Below are 12,535 nucleotides of genomic sequence, written 5' to 3' on the forward strand. Positions count from 1 at the left end.
AACTGTTTATAAGGGTCTGGAGTGACAGGAAAAGGGTTATTGGCTTCAAACTAACAGAGAGTACATTTAAATCAGATATTAGGGAGAAATTCTTCCTTATGAGTGGGGCGCCCTGGCACAGGGTGCCCAGAGAAGCTGTGGCTGCCCCCTGGATCCCTGGAAGTGTCTAAGGCTGGGCTATATGGGGCTTCAAGCAGCTTGGGAGAGTGGAAGGTGTCCCTGCCCATGTCAGGGGGTGGCACTGGATGAGCTTTAAGGTCCCTTCAAGCCCAAACCATCCTCTGATTCTGATACGCAAAGCTCCACCAAGCAGCAATAATATTGTTGCCCATAGATGTGGTTTGATGTTTCTGGATTACAAATTCTCAGCTTCTTAAAAAAGATTAGTAATTCTCTGGCAGTGAAAACAAATAGCAGAGTTTGCTAAATGGCACTATAAAAATCTATGAAATTTCTTGCAGGTCCAATTACACAATACTATATATATTTTATAGCATTAGTCTGGCTCACTGGTATTCTTGCATAATTCTAATAGTCCTATACCAAACTTGTCTTGGGTATGCAAGAAGATCTGCATGTCATGGTTGATTTCAGTGCAGAAGCCACAATAACACACAGAGTGAAATTCCAGCTAAGCTCGCTCAAACACACTCCAGATTTCCACTGCCTTCACTTCTCATAGAAATAAGGCTAATACCTAGTTCAATTCTAACTCTTGTTAGTTTTCTTGTTGGTATTTATCTTGCATTTGATAAGGACGATAATGTTGTCCAGTCAAATTTAACCTCTGCCATTTTGATTCAGTTCTGTTTTGTAGTTTTGATTCACTAGTGCAGCATTTCAGTAATTGGCTTGAAAATTACTGAAGAGAAATTGAATTTCATGTGCTTTATTTTGCAGCAATAACTTTTCCTTTCCAAGTGTACACGTCAGATCTGATTTGTTTGACCAATGCCAACTTGATGTGACAATGACTAAAACATTCTTGGTGTGCTTGTTACTGGAAAAAAACTGGAGCTGCTTAGTCCCCACAGCATATAGTTTTATATAACACATCACATACCCATGTAAAAGTAGTTAGCGTAAGGAATTATCACTGATTTAAATTAACTCACAATATTCCCATGTGTTTGTCTCATTCTGGTCTAGAGCGCAAGTCTTGGAATTTGATGAAAAACTCTTCCCCTCCACCAAATTCAAGTTTGGAGGGAAACCTTTACCTAAATATTATAGAAACCCATGGAGTCAACACTTGGGTCCTGCTGGGAGAGATAGACTGAAATGGGAACAGGAAGGGTTTATCTTCCCATGTGAAAGAAAATGCAGCAAGAATATTTTTAGCTGCTTTTGACTGAAAGGTGAAAAGGGGAGAGGGAGAGGAATAGACCTACATTGGGAGGCATTTTGCTTTTTAAAGTGTTTTCCTATTTTTCAAACAAGATATTTGGAAGACTGATTTCCCCATTGTTAAACATCAAACATGCAGCTGCTGCTAACTGAAACACAAGATAAAATAATGCAAAATAAATCCTCTTCAGGTAAGGAAAGTGGTTTCTTAGATGGCACCTCCAGAAACATCAGAGGTGATCCAACAGTCTCAGAACAAGTGAAAGAACATATTCCACATGTAAATATATTAGTTTGGGACATTCTTTCAAAGCATCACACGCAGTCCAAGTTTCATGTATCTGCAGACTGTCATCCAGGTGATTAATTGCTGCATAAAACCTGAGAATTGAATCCACTCCATGGGGTTTTCAGTCTTGTAGAAGTGACAAACAGAGTACCTAGAGAATAAGAAAAAGGTCTTCTGATTGTACTTAGTGCATGTAAGCTTCAAAGCAGAGCACCAGACATTTTTAGTAATGCAGGTACCTTGCAGACAGTAAGATGTTTGGAATGCATCACATGGAAAGGAGAGAAGTCCTCTGTGCAGGAACTAAATGTTAATATTAAATTTTTAGGCAGATGGAGACTAAGGAAGAAAAAAAATTAATATGAAGGTACCTGAACAATTTCAGGTTAAATTACAATGCATCAAACCAGAGGTATGCAGGGTATGATAATATTCTTTGTTTTGAAACTGGAGTCTTAAAGACAAGTTGTGCTCACTGAGCTTCTAATAAAGTTTTTCTCAAATGCAAGATTGATGCAGTCAGTCACAGCAATATTGCTATACTCTGGAATTAAAGTATAAAGCTATTAAAAAGAGAAATGTCAATTTTCTACATATTTTAATTTGAAAGTGGGCTTAGTATCTTTTCTAAGTTTCATACCTTGGACTGTTTTCCCATCAATAGTGAGAAGTATAAATGCAATAATTGTAATAGGATCATATTCATGTGCAGTATTGACTGCAGGAGCTGGAAGAATCAAACTTACTAAAAATGGGAAAATAATTAACTTAGCAAAGGTAAGCTAAAGAATTAGCATTTTTGTCAATCTGTCTGTAGAAATACCACAATCACATTTCTCCAAGTATCCTCCATTAGTACTTAAAAACATTTTTCTTTTTGCTGGCTCTTTTTGCCCCACAGTTTTCAGGCTCTTGCCTCCATCACCTGCCAGCACTCTCTGTGCTCTCTGTTGCCCACTCTAGTGCAGAGACATTGCCTGGTCACAGCCTCAAAAATCTGTGTGGTTTTGGCCTGGTAAAACCACAAGTTAGGAACTGATCACATTTGTCAAAGAGTTCATTTACACAAGATTTACATGAACAAGAGTTCATTACCAAGCCTCAAGCATGAAGCCTTAGGTATTAACTATTTACACCATTTACAGTTTAAACAATTTTCTGCTTGGCCTTACCTGGCCAGGAGGAATCGGTTGGACTCAGCTGATGTTTACCAGTGTGAGCAAAAAAAGAAGGCAAATTAGGGATTTGTTATGTGGGGAATGGCAATGATCTGTATGATATCGGCAGCCCTCCTTTAAGCCTGCAGTGGAAGTAGGGAGAGCTATTTTTGAACGTGCAAACATGGCCTTGGTAGTACATAAAAAATTAATTTCTGGCATTTTCCCCTGAGCTCCATCCTACAACTATGGGACAGTAGATCTGAGTCCAGCCTAAATGTGAAGAAGGTCAATAGTAGCAGTTCCATAAAATGCAGCACCTTTGGTTCAGATTTGACTTAATTTGCCATCCTAAAAACCTTGTATTTAAGAGTTTAAGACTCTAAGACTCTATATTTAACACAAACATTGGTCCTCACACTGTCTCGATTCTCCCCATCTGCTGAAAGAATCATTGAAGACATCAAGGTGTGGTAGGTGTAACTTCTGTTCCATTTCTTGGGTGCACTCTGCTGTGAGCAGGTGTGGTGTGAATCTCAGAGGGTGGAATGAGCATTCTGCACTCTCAGTTTTGCTTTTTCTGACAAAACAAGGAGCAGGAATGAAACACTGAAATGGAACAGAGGTCAGAGTCCAGAGGCACTGGCTAATGCAGCTAAAACTGCTGCTGCTGGAAATTGCAAAAGACAGGTCTTCTGATGAAATCCGAGGTACTTTAAGAGAAGGGGATTGCTGGAAGTTTCACAGTTACCATGATGAGAGAAGCATCTTGTCAGTAAAACACAGTGTGCAAAAAAATACTGTCACTCTTCAGGACAAAGTACTTAATGACTTTTAGAGATGAACCCTGGCTTTAAGGACTGACATGGAGTTCTTTGTCCTTTGTCAGGTGTTGAGAGCAAATCAAATTCTTATCTTTCACATTTTTGGACAAGAAGTATTCATTTGTATAAAGTGAACTAATTCAGAAGAAGAAAGAGGATCCAGGACTTTCTAGTGCAAAACTCCAAACTTCTGGGCCTTTTCATATACAAGCTGTGAGAATATAAGCAGATACTAATTCTTTCACTGCTTTTGGTGCCTAAGTGTGAAAACAATTGTGGTTTAAGCCATATTCAGAGGAATAAGCAGGAAGTTTGTGGACAGGAGTGGGGAAATAGGGGAATGGGGGTCTGAAGCAGATGGGGCAATGAAAAAAGGGAATTTAGGAACATGTTAGAGTAAGTGCCTTTGTAACCTGTAAGGAAATAAATTTCTGCTAGAAAAAACCCAATAAACAGAAAGAAAATATACATATTTCCTTATATCTTGGACAAAAAAAAATTCTATTTCCAGATCAGTTGTAAACTGGATTTGTATCTTTTGGTTTTTTCTTATTAACACAAGGCTAAAATGCCACCACCACAGGTACTTAAGGTACTTATTATGATCTGATAACTTCCATTTCAAAAACCAAAAAAAGGATACAAATCTAAGCAAATTACTCAAATTAGTGGCTGTGCAGGCATACAAAGCAGTATATTAGAGTTCACAGTGCCAAAAAGGGAGTCTATTACTCTCATGGAAAGTGGTTCAAGGTTCAGTATATAACAAAATAACAATGATTTATGAGTGAGCAGTGAAGTTTTAAATGTGTGGTCAAACTCTTAAAGACTATTTATGCTGGACTGGTTTGTGCTGCTGCCTCAGACAAGCACTCAGTTTTTTGATGTGTTTTTTTATAAAATTGCACTTTGAATGCAGCCTACTGTGCCATAGTTTTTAAAAGCCTTTGAAGCTCTCTCCAGTTAGGCCAGATGAATGCAAAATGCTATTTACAGCATGAAAAATTAGTAAAATACGGGCTGAAATAGAGTAAAATTGCCTAATGTCATCTGGGTTTGATACTGTGCTACTTTCTATATGTTAAAATGCTTTAATGTGAAATCTGTCCTCAGCTGGTAAACAATTACCACATCTTCCTTTTGCACCTTTCAGTGGTCTCTCATACCTCCTTAAAAGGTGAGGGTGTAATGTAGCAAACTGAATACTGTTGACCAAAAAAATTTTCTCCAGCCTTCTCCTGTCACTGTGTCCCAAAACCACTGTGTCCTCATGCTACCTTTCTCACTGATGATTTTAGAGCTTCAAAATGAACAGGTCAGGCAGCATTTTGTTCTCTCCTTGTGCTGAGCTACCTGTTATTATCAAATATAGAAATTTATGTAGGGGGAAAATGAGTCACTGAATAACAGAACCAATATGATTCTGCAAAAGCAGTTTATTGTTTACATTACATGCCAGATATAGATTCTAGGTGTACTGTCCACGTGGGCATGCATCTCTGGGTTGGCTAAGCTGCTGCTTCATGAGGCACATCCTTCAGGACATCCAATTGGTCGAAAGTCCATCCTCAAGCTGTGCTTCCCTTATCTAGGGTTTACATTTTTTGCAGAGTTTCTCAGGCTCTCTGTTCCTAGTTTTGATCCTGTTGTTTTCTCAGTAACCTTGATGAATTCCTGAGAGCTCTAACAACAAAACTGCAGGTGGTTTGATAAGATTACTCACAAACAGTTTGGCTGGTGAATCAGAATGGCCTGTTATACAGATACATTGTTACAAATTCATCTTCTCAGTTGAGAGAAATTAATTTTTTACTCTGGGGGACTTGGGGGTCTTGTGGTGCTGCAGCATCCACAGCTTCAGCTGCAACTACCAGTTGCTGCACAAATTTCTTTACACAATATTTGTGTATTTGAAACCAGGAGGGCAGCCATGAAGCTCTTTCTGGTGGATTGTGGAGGGAAGAGTTAAGAAACATTTCAAACTATTCCAGATATGAGTGTCTGAGAAAGGACCCACCTAAAACTCAATGTTTGTCCACTAAAATAGGATTTTCAGGTGCCCCAGGGGTTCTTACATTTTAAAAAGTGTTTCGCCTATTCCACCTGCATTGTTTCTTAGTAGGCAATAAACAAGAAGGTTTCAGAGTGGTCTGGAGTTGAGAATTTTGGTTCTTCTGCATTTTTTGGTGGGAAGAGGAAACAGTGATCACACAGTAACTATGTGATCCAATGAGTGCAACAGCTGCTTTGGTCTCTGAAGCATCCTAAAGGGTGGCATAAAATTATTGTCTAAACCTCAGTGAGGGAAAGGTGAGTTCCTGTAATCCATTTCTAGAAACAAAGGTAGTGCATGATCTTGTGACACTTGAGCCAGTGGAGAACACCTTTTTGACACAGCCTCTGACAACTGCATTGCTCACAGCTTTTGAAAACATTAATCTATGTCTTGGGATGCAACAATTTGCATTCTGAGTAGCCAGCCAGGATTGAAAGCAGAAAAGAAGGTGGGTGATGCTCCTTCATGATTTGCACCATTCTTCCAGCCTGCAAAAAGATAGAGAATTCTATCTGTGCTCCAGATCTGCTGACCCGTCCCAAGTGAAAAACTGTCCACGCATTACTAGGTTCCAAAATTCTGGAGTAAACTGCACAAAATTATGTGAAATTACATAAATAGGATATAAAAACTTATCTCTGAAAGCTTCTGAAAACTGGAGTGAGGGTTTCTTGGGGGTTTTGGGGGGGGGTTTGTTGTTGTTGTCATTTTTGTTTCCTTGTTTGGGATTTTTGTTGATTGTTTTTATTCTTATTTTACTGTGTGGGTATGTATTTGGGATTTTTCTGTTGCTATGGGTTTTTTTGGTTTGGTTTGGTTTGGCTTGCTGTTGCTGTTATTATTAATATTAGTAATAGTATTTTGGCTGTCTTTTTAAATTAATGCAGCGTTTCTTGGGAAAATGTCTCCAGATGGGATGCTAGTGGTTTTTCATACATATTTTTAAGTCTTGAGGCTGATTGATGCAAATTCGCGTCACATTTCTTGAAACTAATAAGGTGAACTCATGGAAACATGGAGTAAGAAAGGTGAATAGGTTTCCACATTTTCAACCACGAGAGGTGGAATAAATGCTATTGTTAGCAGAGATGCTGAACAAAAAGGAAAAGCAAGCAACTAACTCCATTAGTATTTGTTCAATATTTACAACCCACTGTTTGAAGTGTAAAGATAATTTTGTCTTGTGCAAATCTCAGCCACTCACAGCTTCAGCGGGAAAACAGCACTGCTTTAAAAAAGCTCTGCTGTGGTAATTTAGTTTGTCACCCTGATGATGCTTTGTGGGTCTAAGAACTGGGGTGAACTCATGTGCAGTCAAAAAGAGTGCAACAAGGAGTCCGGTTGTATCCCAAGTCTGCAGATGGCTTAGTCTTTAAATTTCATTTCAGGGTAGTAATGCTGATTTTTAGCATCTTATTTTATTGCAACTCAGTTGCAGTGGCAGTGCCTTGCTGACTGTCACTTGTTGAGCCTTGTGAGTTGTTTTGGTACAGAAGTTATAAATATCTTAAAAAGGAATATGGCATCCTCTAAATTATTATGGAGCAAAGGATGTCTTCTGCACATGAATCTTCTGCTTAGCTTCACCATGGCCTCAGATAATTTGCTTGAGTTTATTGGTTGATTTGTAATCTCATAAAGACTAACAAATAAATTTTACACTAACTGCATAAAGAAAATACCTGCAACACCTTTACTTTTACTCTGATACCCATAAACCCATACAAATATAGATATAGATATGGATATAGATGTAAGTGAAAAACTAGGACTAGCTACAACACAGAAAAGGAAAACCAAAGAGCTAAATACTACCATACATTCATCATACCAAATTCAGCCACTTTTCTCAGAATTTTCTGGCATCTGGAATAAATATCGATATTGTGTCTTCCCCATTTTTGATATCACTTGTCTTCATAAATACTGTCTAAACACATCTTACCAGTTTTGTTCTTTATTTTATCTTTTATTGAAGCTTTTTTGACAGATTTTCACTTGTTTCAAGTGAAAAACTTTTTTACATAATACGTACATATGGGTAAATATTTACTTTGGGGGTTTGTGGCCGTGAAGATTTACAATTCCTTAATGCCAGCTTTAACTTAGGATGTTCTTAGAATCTCTGTGCTTCTCAGGACAACTAATCTCCACTATTTACCATGGGATTCAGTATCAAAGCATATATAATTTAATTCTATAATTGTATCTCTTTTCAGGCACATGCACTGATTTTGTGTGAAAATAGTTCTTCTGAATTCAGAAAAATATGTTGTAACTTTCAACTCCCTTTTAAAAAAGTAGAAAGGGATTGCCTGTATCTGCTCTGCCAAAATGGAATATCAATGCAGTGCTGTAGGCAGGAATTTGAATTAACATTGCTGAGATATAGCAGATTATTTCCTGTGTGCTTTAAAGCTTTCCATTTAGTTGCATCTTCTGATGCTCCAGCAAATGCTCCAAACTCATCAAGCGACTGATGGATGTGTTTGTAAAGGCCTAAACTGTCATTTTATATGAAATTATAAACCCACTGCTGTACTTAATGGGGTCAGTGAAACAATCAGGAAAGAAATACGTAATTCTGTAGCATGGGTTTGTAAGCATAATACTTCTTAGGCTTTTTAAGTTTAATGAAGCAGCTACTCAGCAGCTGAATGTTCTTGTTAAACAGTCTCAGTGTGGATTTTAAAACGAAAATGTTACTGAACACCATGGTCTCCTTGGAGAGTCTATGGCTCTTATTCTCTTGAAATGTCTGCATCTTTTTATATGTTAATGGTTTTAACCATCAGCCATTTGCTTCATTTTCATTGTAAATGAGTCCCAGAGTCCAACTGCCTTCCCCATTCCCTGAATACTCTCTTCCCTGTAAGCAGTCTCATCAGCCTCCAGCTCACTCCCTGGTATGCATGGTCAGAAAATAGCTGAAGTAATCCTGCAAAACAAACGCTTTGCCAAAGCATTTTCCTATTTTAGATGTCTTTCTAAGAATATGAGTCCCTGTGTGAAAACCTGTGTGCAACTGGTTCCGCTTCCACACCAGTCTTCATGTGCTACAAAATCTTACTGCCAAAGACGTCCCTTCAGGTTCCTTCCAAAGTTTAGTGTTGCTATTGCTCAAATCCAACAAAGCCAAATCACAAGGTTTCTCCTATATCCTTGGAGAAACATCAGTTTACAGAGTTTTATTCGTGTTTGGTTTTTAAAGATTCTTCTCAGCTGCAGTGCTGACACCATACAACTGTGGTGAGTGACACAAAACACTTTTTTTAAGGAGGAAACTCCTGATTTTAGCACGAGAGTATCATCATTGCAACCTGCAAGATTCACATGGGACTGTAGCCAAGTGTCCCAAGGTGTGCTAGGGAATCTTTCCCCCATTTTGCAGAGGGTTTAACTCACCCTGTGTATGTTTTTTTTGATGCTTGACCTGAAAGGGAAGACAGCAGGGACACAATCTGGTGGAACCCTCCATGACAAGAACACCCAGCCAGGAGTATCCATCCCACCAAGGCATCAGGAATTTACATGATCAGCCTCCTTGTCTCCAGCACAACCCTTCTTTTCCCAATTGCCATGGCTGAAGACACCGTGCAAAACACACTCACAGTGATGTGAGAAAGAGCAAAGCAGAGAAGAGGGACATGGGCAGGCTGTGATTTCTGCCTCCCCTTTTGGCATAAAATACTGCTGCACTCAGGCTGTGATGAAGCAGGTTTGTGTGACTAATCCCTGTACAGGATTAATTGCCAGGTCTGTACTCTGCTATGGGTTGGTGATAGAAGACACTGAGGAGCAGTAAAGTGTTTTCAAGGGGGATTTGAAGCCAATCAGCCATTTTCTCATCCAGTACATAACTTTGTCCGTTGGTGGACAAGCGGCAGCCTTTAAATTTGAAAGTGCACAGGGTGAAGACTGTATACTCCTTTGACACATTTAAAGGAGGAGTGACAAAATGTTCAGCCTCTCTATTCATCACTCATGACTTCAGGAGTCTGCAGAGAGAAGAAATAAGAGTTGCTGGCTTGCTACATTTGGGATGCGCAGACTGGGTTTTTTTTGTGACACTTAATGTTGTAAACTCTCTTACCCTGCTGAATGGGCTTCAGAAATTTGGGGGTGGGGAGTGAGGGATGTTCCTTCTCATGCCTGGTGTTGGTCAGACAGGGAGAGTTGCACCCCACAGCACCTCCCTGTCCTTGTTCACACCTAGATGGAGACCCACTGCCCAGCGCCATGAGGATGAACCACTGCAGCCACTTGCCTGGATTCCCTCCGGAGTGCCCGCGCCCTCCGGCCCATGATGGCAAGAGCCTGCCCGGCAGCAGCGTGGCCCTGGCCACCAGCTGTCCCCAGTATGTCATGCAGGTGTCCTCTAAGGATGGGCAGCTGCTCTCATCCGTCGTGCGGACCCTTGCTGTGCAGAGGTATGTGGGAGACAGAAGGAGGGACAGGTCCCTTCTCTTCTGGTGTGATTAAACCCCCATCCCAGCATCATGATGATCACACTGCAGAATGCATCACACTTCCTAAACACTTCCCAGCTAGTGTGCTGAGCAGGCAGATAAGCTGTTTCTAGTACCACCGTTGCATTGGTGTCATTGTCTGAGTGATTCACCAACTCTGTCTGCTGCTGGTTTAGAGAGGCAGATTACTGGGAAAATACATTGTTAATCTATGCCTTTGAAGCATGCCTCAAGCTGCCTTTTTCTCATTAGAAGCAAAAAAGAGTATTCTGATGTCTTTGGCCTTATCCAGATTTGATGCTTGTGTCAAATTCATCTTTGCTGGTGGTGAGCTGGAAAGACTTCATAAATCTTAAAGCAATGCAGATGAAATACCCACCTGCAGGCACACAGCAGAGATGTGTTTGGCACAGTTCTTTTCACTTCTATTTGTATCACTCCTTGATCTGCCTGTGGGGTGTCCTAAAGAGAGGGAAACCCTTTCCAGGGAGAGGAGGTTTCTTCCTTTATGTGCTTTTCTGAAGTTGTGACCCTGCATTTGAGATGCTACAGGGAAAGCTGCTGCTCTTTCAGCAGTCCTTTACTGTTGGCCAGTGAAAATAATATTTAGGTCAAAGGATCACCACCACTAAGAAGTGCCCACCTGAGGCAGATTTACAAACCCCCTGATGTACTTGAGGATTTCCAGATGAGGCTACACTGCTGCTTTTTGAAGAGCTGGGAAATACAAAATACAGAAGGACTTCTGCCTCTCATCTGCCACTCTGATGTTTTTCACTCTTTGCTTTTCCCCCCACTAACAGATGAGATACTTTAAGCAAGAATACCAAAACCCCTTAAACCATTAGCGAGCAGCTTGGATTCCTAATTATAGGGCAAAGCACTCCTAAATGCAACCATTTCTAGTTCATGACAGAGAAAAAGGCTATTACCACAGCCTTGTGCACTGACCAGCAGTTTTCTCTCCTTCTCCTGCAGCAGCCCCTTCAATGACCAGCCCATTTGTCGGATCTGCCACGAGGGCAGCAGCCACGAGGAGCTGCTGTCACCCTGTGAGTGCACAGGGACTCTGGGGACCATTCACCGCAGCTGCCTGGAGCACTGGCTCTCATCCTCCAACACCAGCTACTGTGAGCTTTGCCACTTCAGGTTTGCAGTGGAGCACAAGCCTAGGCCACTGGTGGAGGTCAGTACATGGGGCACAGCCCTGAAATTTTAGTTTCACTAAAATCAAAATCATGCCTGCTTTTGTGCAGGCATCACAAAGCCTCTGGGGCTCCACTGGCATTTTAGGGGCTTGGCAGTATAAGGGTGGGAAATAACAAAACTCCTCATTTTGGAGCAAATCAAAAACAAATTATTAGAATGGGATTGGTGGGTTTGCTTCACTGCAAACCTGAGTGGAAGTCTGGGAAACAGTGTGCTGCAAATTCCTGGAATGCCAGCCAGCTTGGTTGAGGGTGGAGGAGAGGTAAGTAGCAGTTCCTGTGGAATGTGGGGCAAGTGGCTGGACTCAGCAAATTAAATACAGGTCAGAATTTTCTTTTTCTTCTTGCTTTTGGGAGGTAACAAACTTAGAAGCCTTAGAAACCCAGTTTACATGTCAAGCTCACAAGAAGGAATTGCTCTTGTTCAATGTTTGGCATGTTTAGACATTTGTGAGTGACCTTTTGGCCTCTTCTTGCCTATGTGCAGACTCGACAGTGAATTGGACAATTGTTTCTCCCTTATCAATGAAAATTCAGTTTTTGACAACTATAGGTAGCAGCTTAATGAAGTTTTCCAGATTTTAGGGTATTTTTGGCCCTCAAGAAAAGAAAGAAACAAGAACAAGTTCAATCTCTTGACACTGTTTATTACCTTTTTCCTCCCTTATTTTGTTTTGGAAAAAGATGGAACAAAGTTAGGGTTTCTTTTGGAACTAAAAGTGAAATACAAATATCATTTTACCAAATGAATGAGAAGAAGCATTTTGTACCTGTTGGTGACAGGAAGGTGCCTGCAGAGCTTGGATTCAGCCCAAAGTGTCTTTCCTGTGCATCCTAATTGTTCCTTTAAACTGTGTCAAAACTGATGGAGGGAGTTACAGTATTAAAAATAGGTAGGGGAAAACAGCATTTTGTTTTTCACAGATGAGAGGACACGGGACAGAACTGACTGCTGGGAGGTGGCTCAGGGGATGAGCAGTTCAACACTACCAAAATTATTTTAAGTAAGATAAGCTTGCACATTTTATGTCTAAGCCCAAAGATATCTTCATTCTTCTTCAGGATCCCCCCAAAAAAGGTACATGATATGGCATTTAGCACAAATCGTGCACCCAAAGCAAGTCTTGACCAGCTGTGCTTGGTTGCCTCTGGGTTGCTGTCTGGTTCTCCTCTCAGTCTTTGGTG

At 40.5% G+C, this 12,535-nt stretch overlaps 1 protein-coding gene across 1 annotated transcript in view; it reads left to right on the forward strand.

Annotated features, from left to right (window-relative positions):
• The window catches only part of MARCHF3 (membrane associated ring-CH-type finger 3), a 60,854-nt gene that overhangs the window by 34,556 nt on the left and 13,763 nt on the right, over positions 1-12,535 (forward strand). Inside the window, exons 3-4 of the mRNA XM_066339815.1 lie at positions 9,890-10,103; positions 11,121-11,328. Of these exons, the coding sequence (XP_066195912.1) occupies positions 9,913-10,103; positions 11,121-11,328 (399 nt within the window). The 5' untranslated portion in view covers positions 9,890-9,912. The remainder of the gene's footprint in view (positions 1-9,889; positions 10,104-11,120; positions 11,329-12,535) is intronic.

This window comes from Sylvia atricapilla, chromosome Z (genome assembly GCF_009819655.1).
Source record: "Sylvia atricapilla isolate bSylAtr1 chromosome Z, bSylAtr1.pri, whole genome shotgun sequence".
In the NCBI taxonomy this organism is placed as follows: Eukaryota; Metazoa; Chordata; class Aves; order Passeriformes; family Sylviidae; genus Sylvia; species Sylvia atricapilla.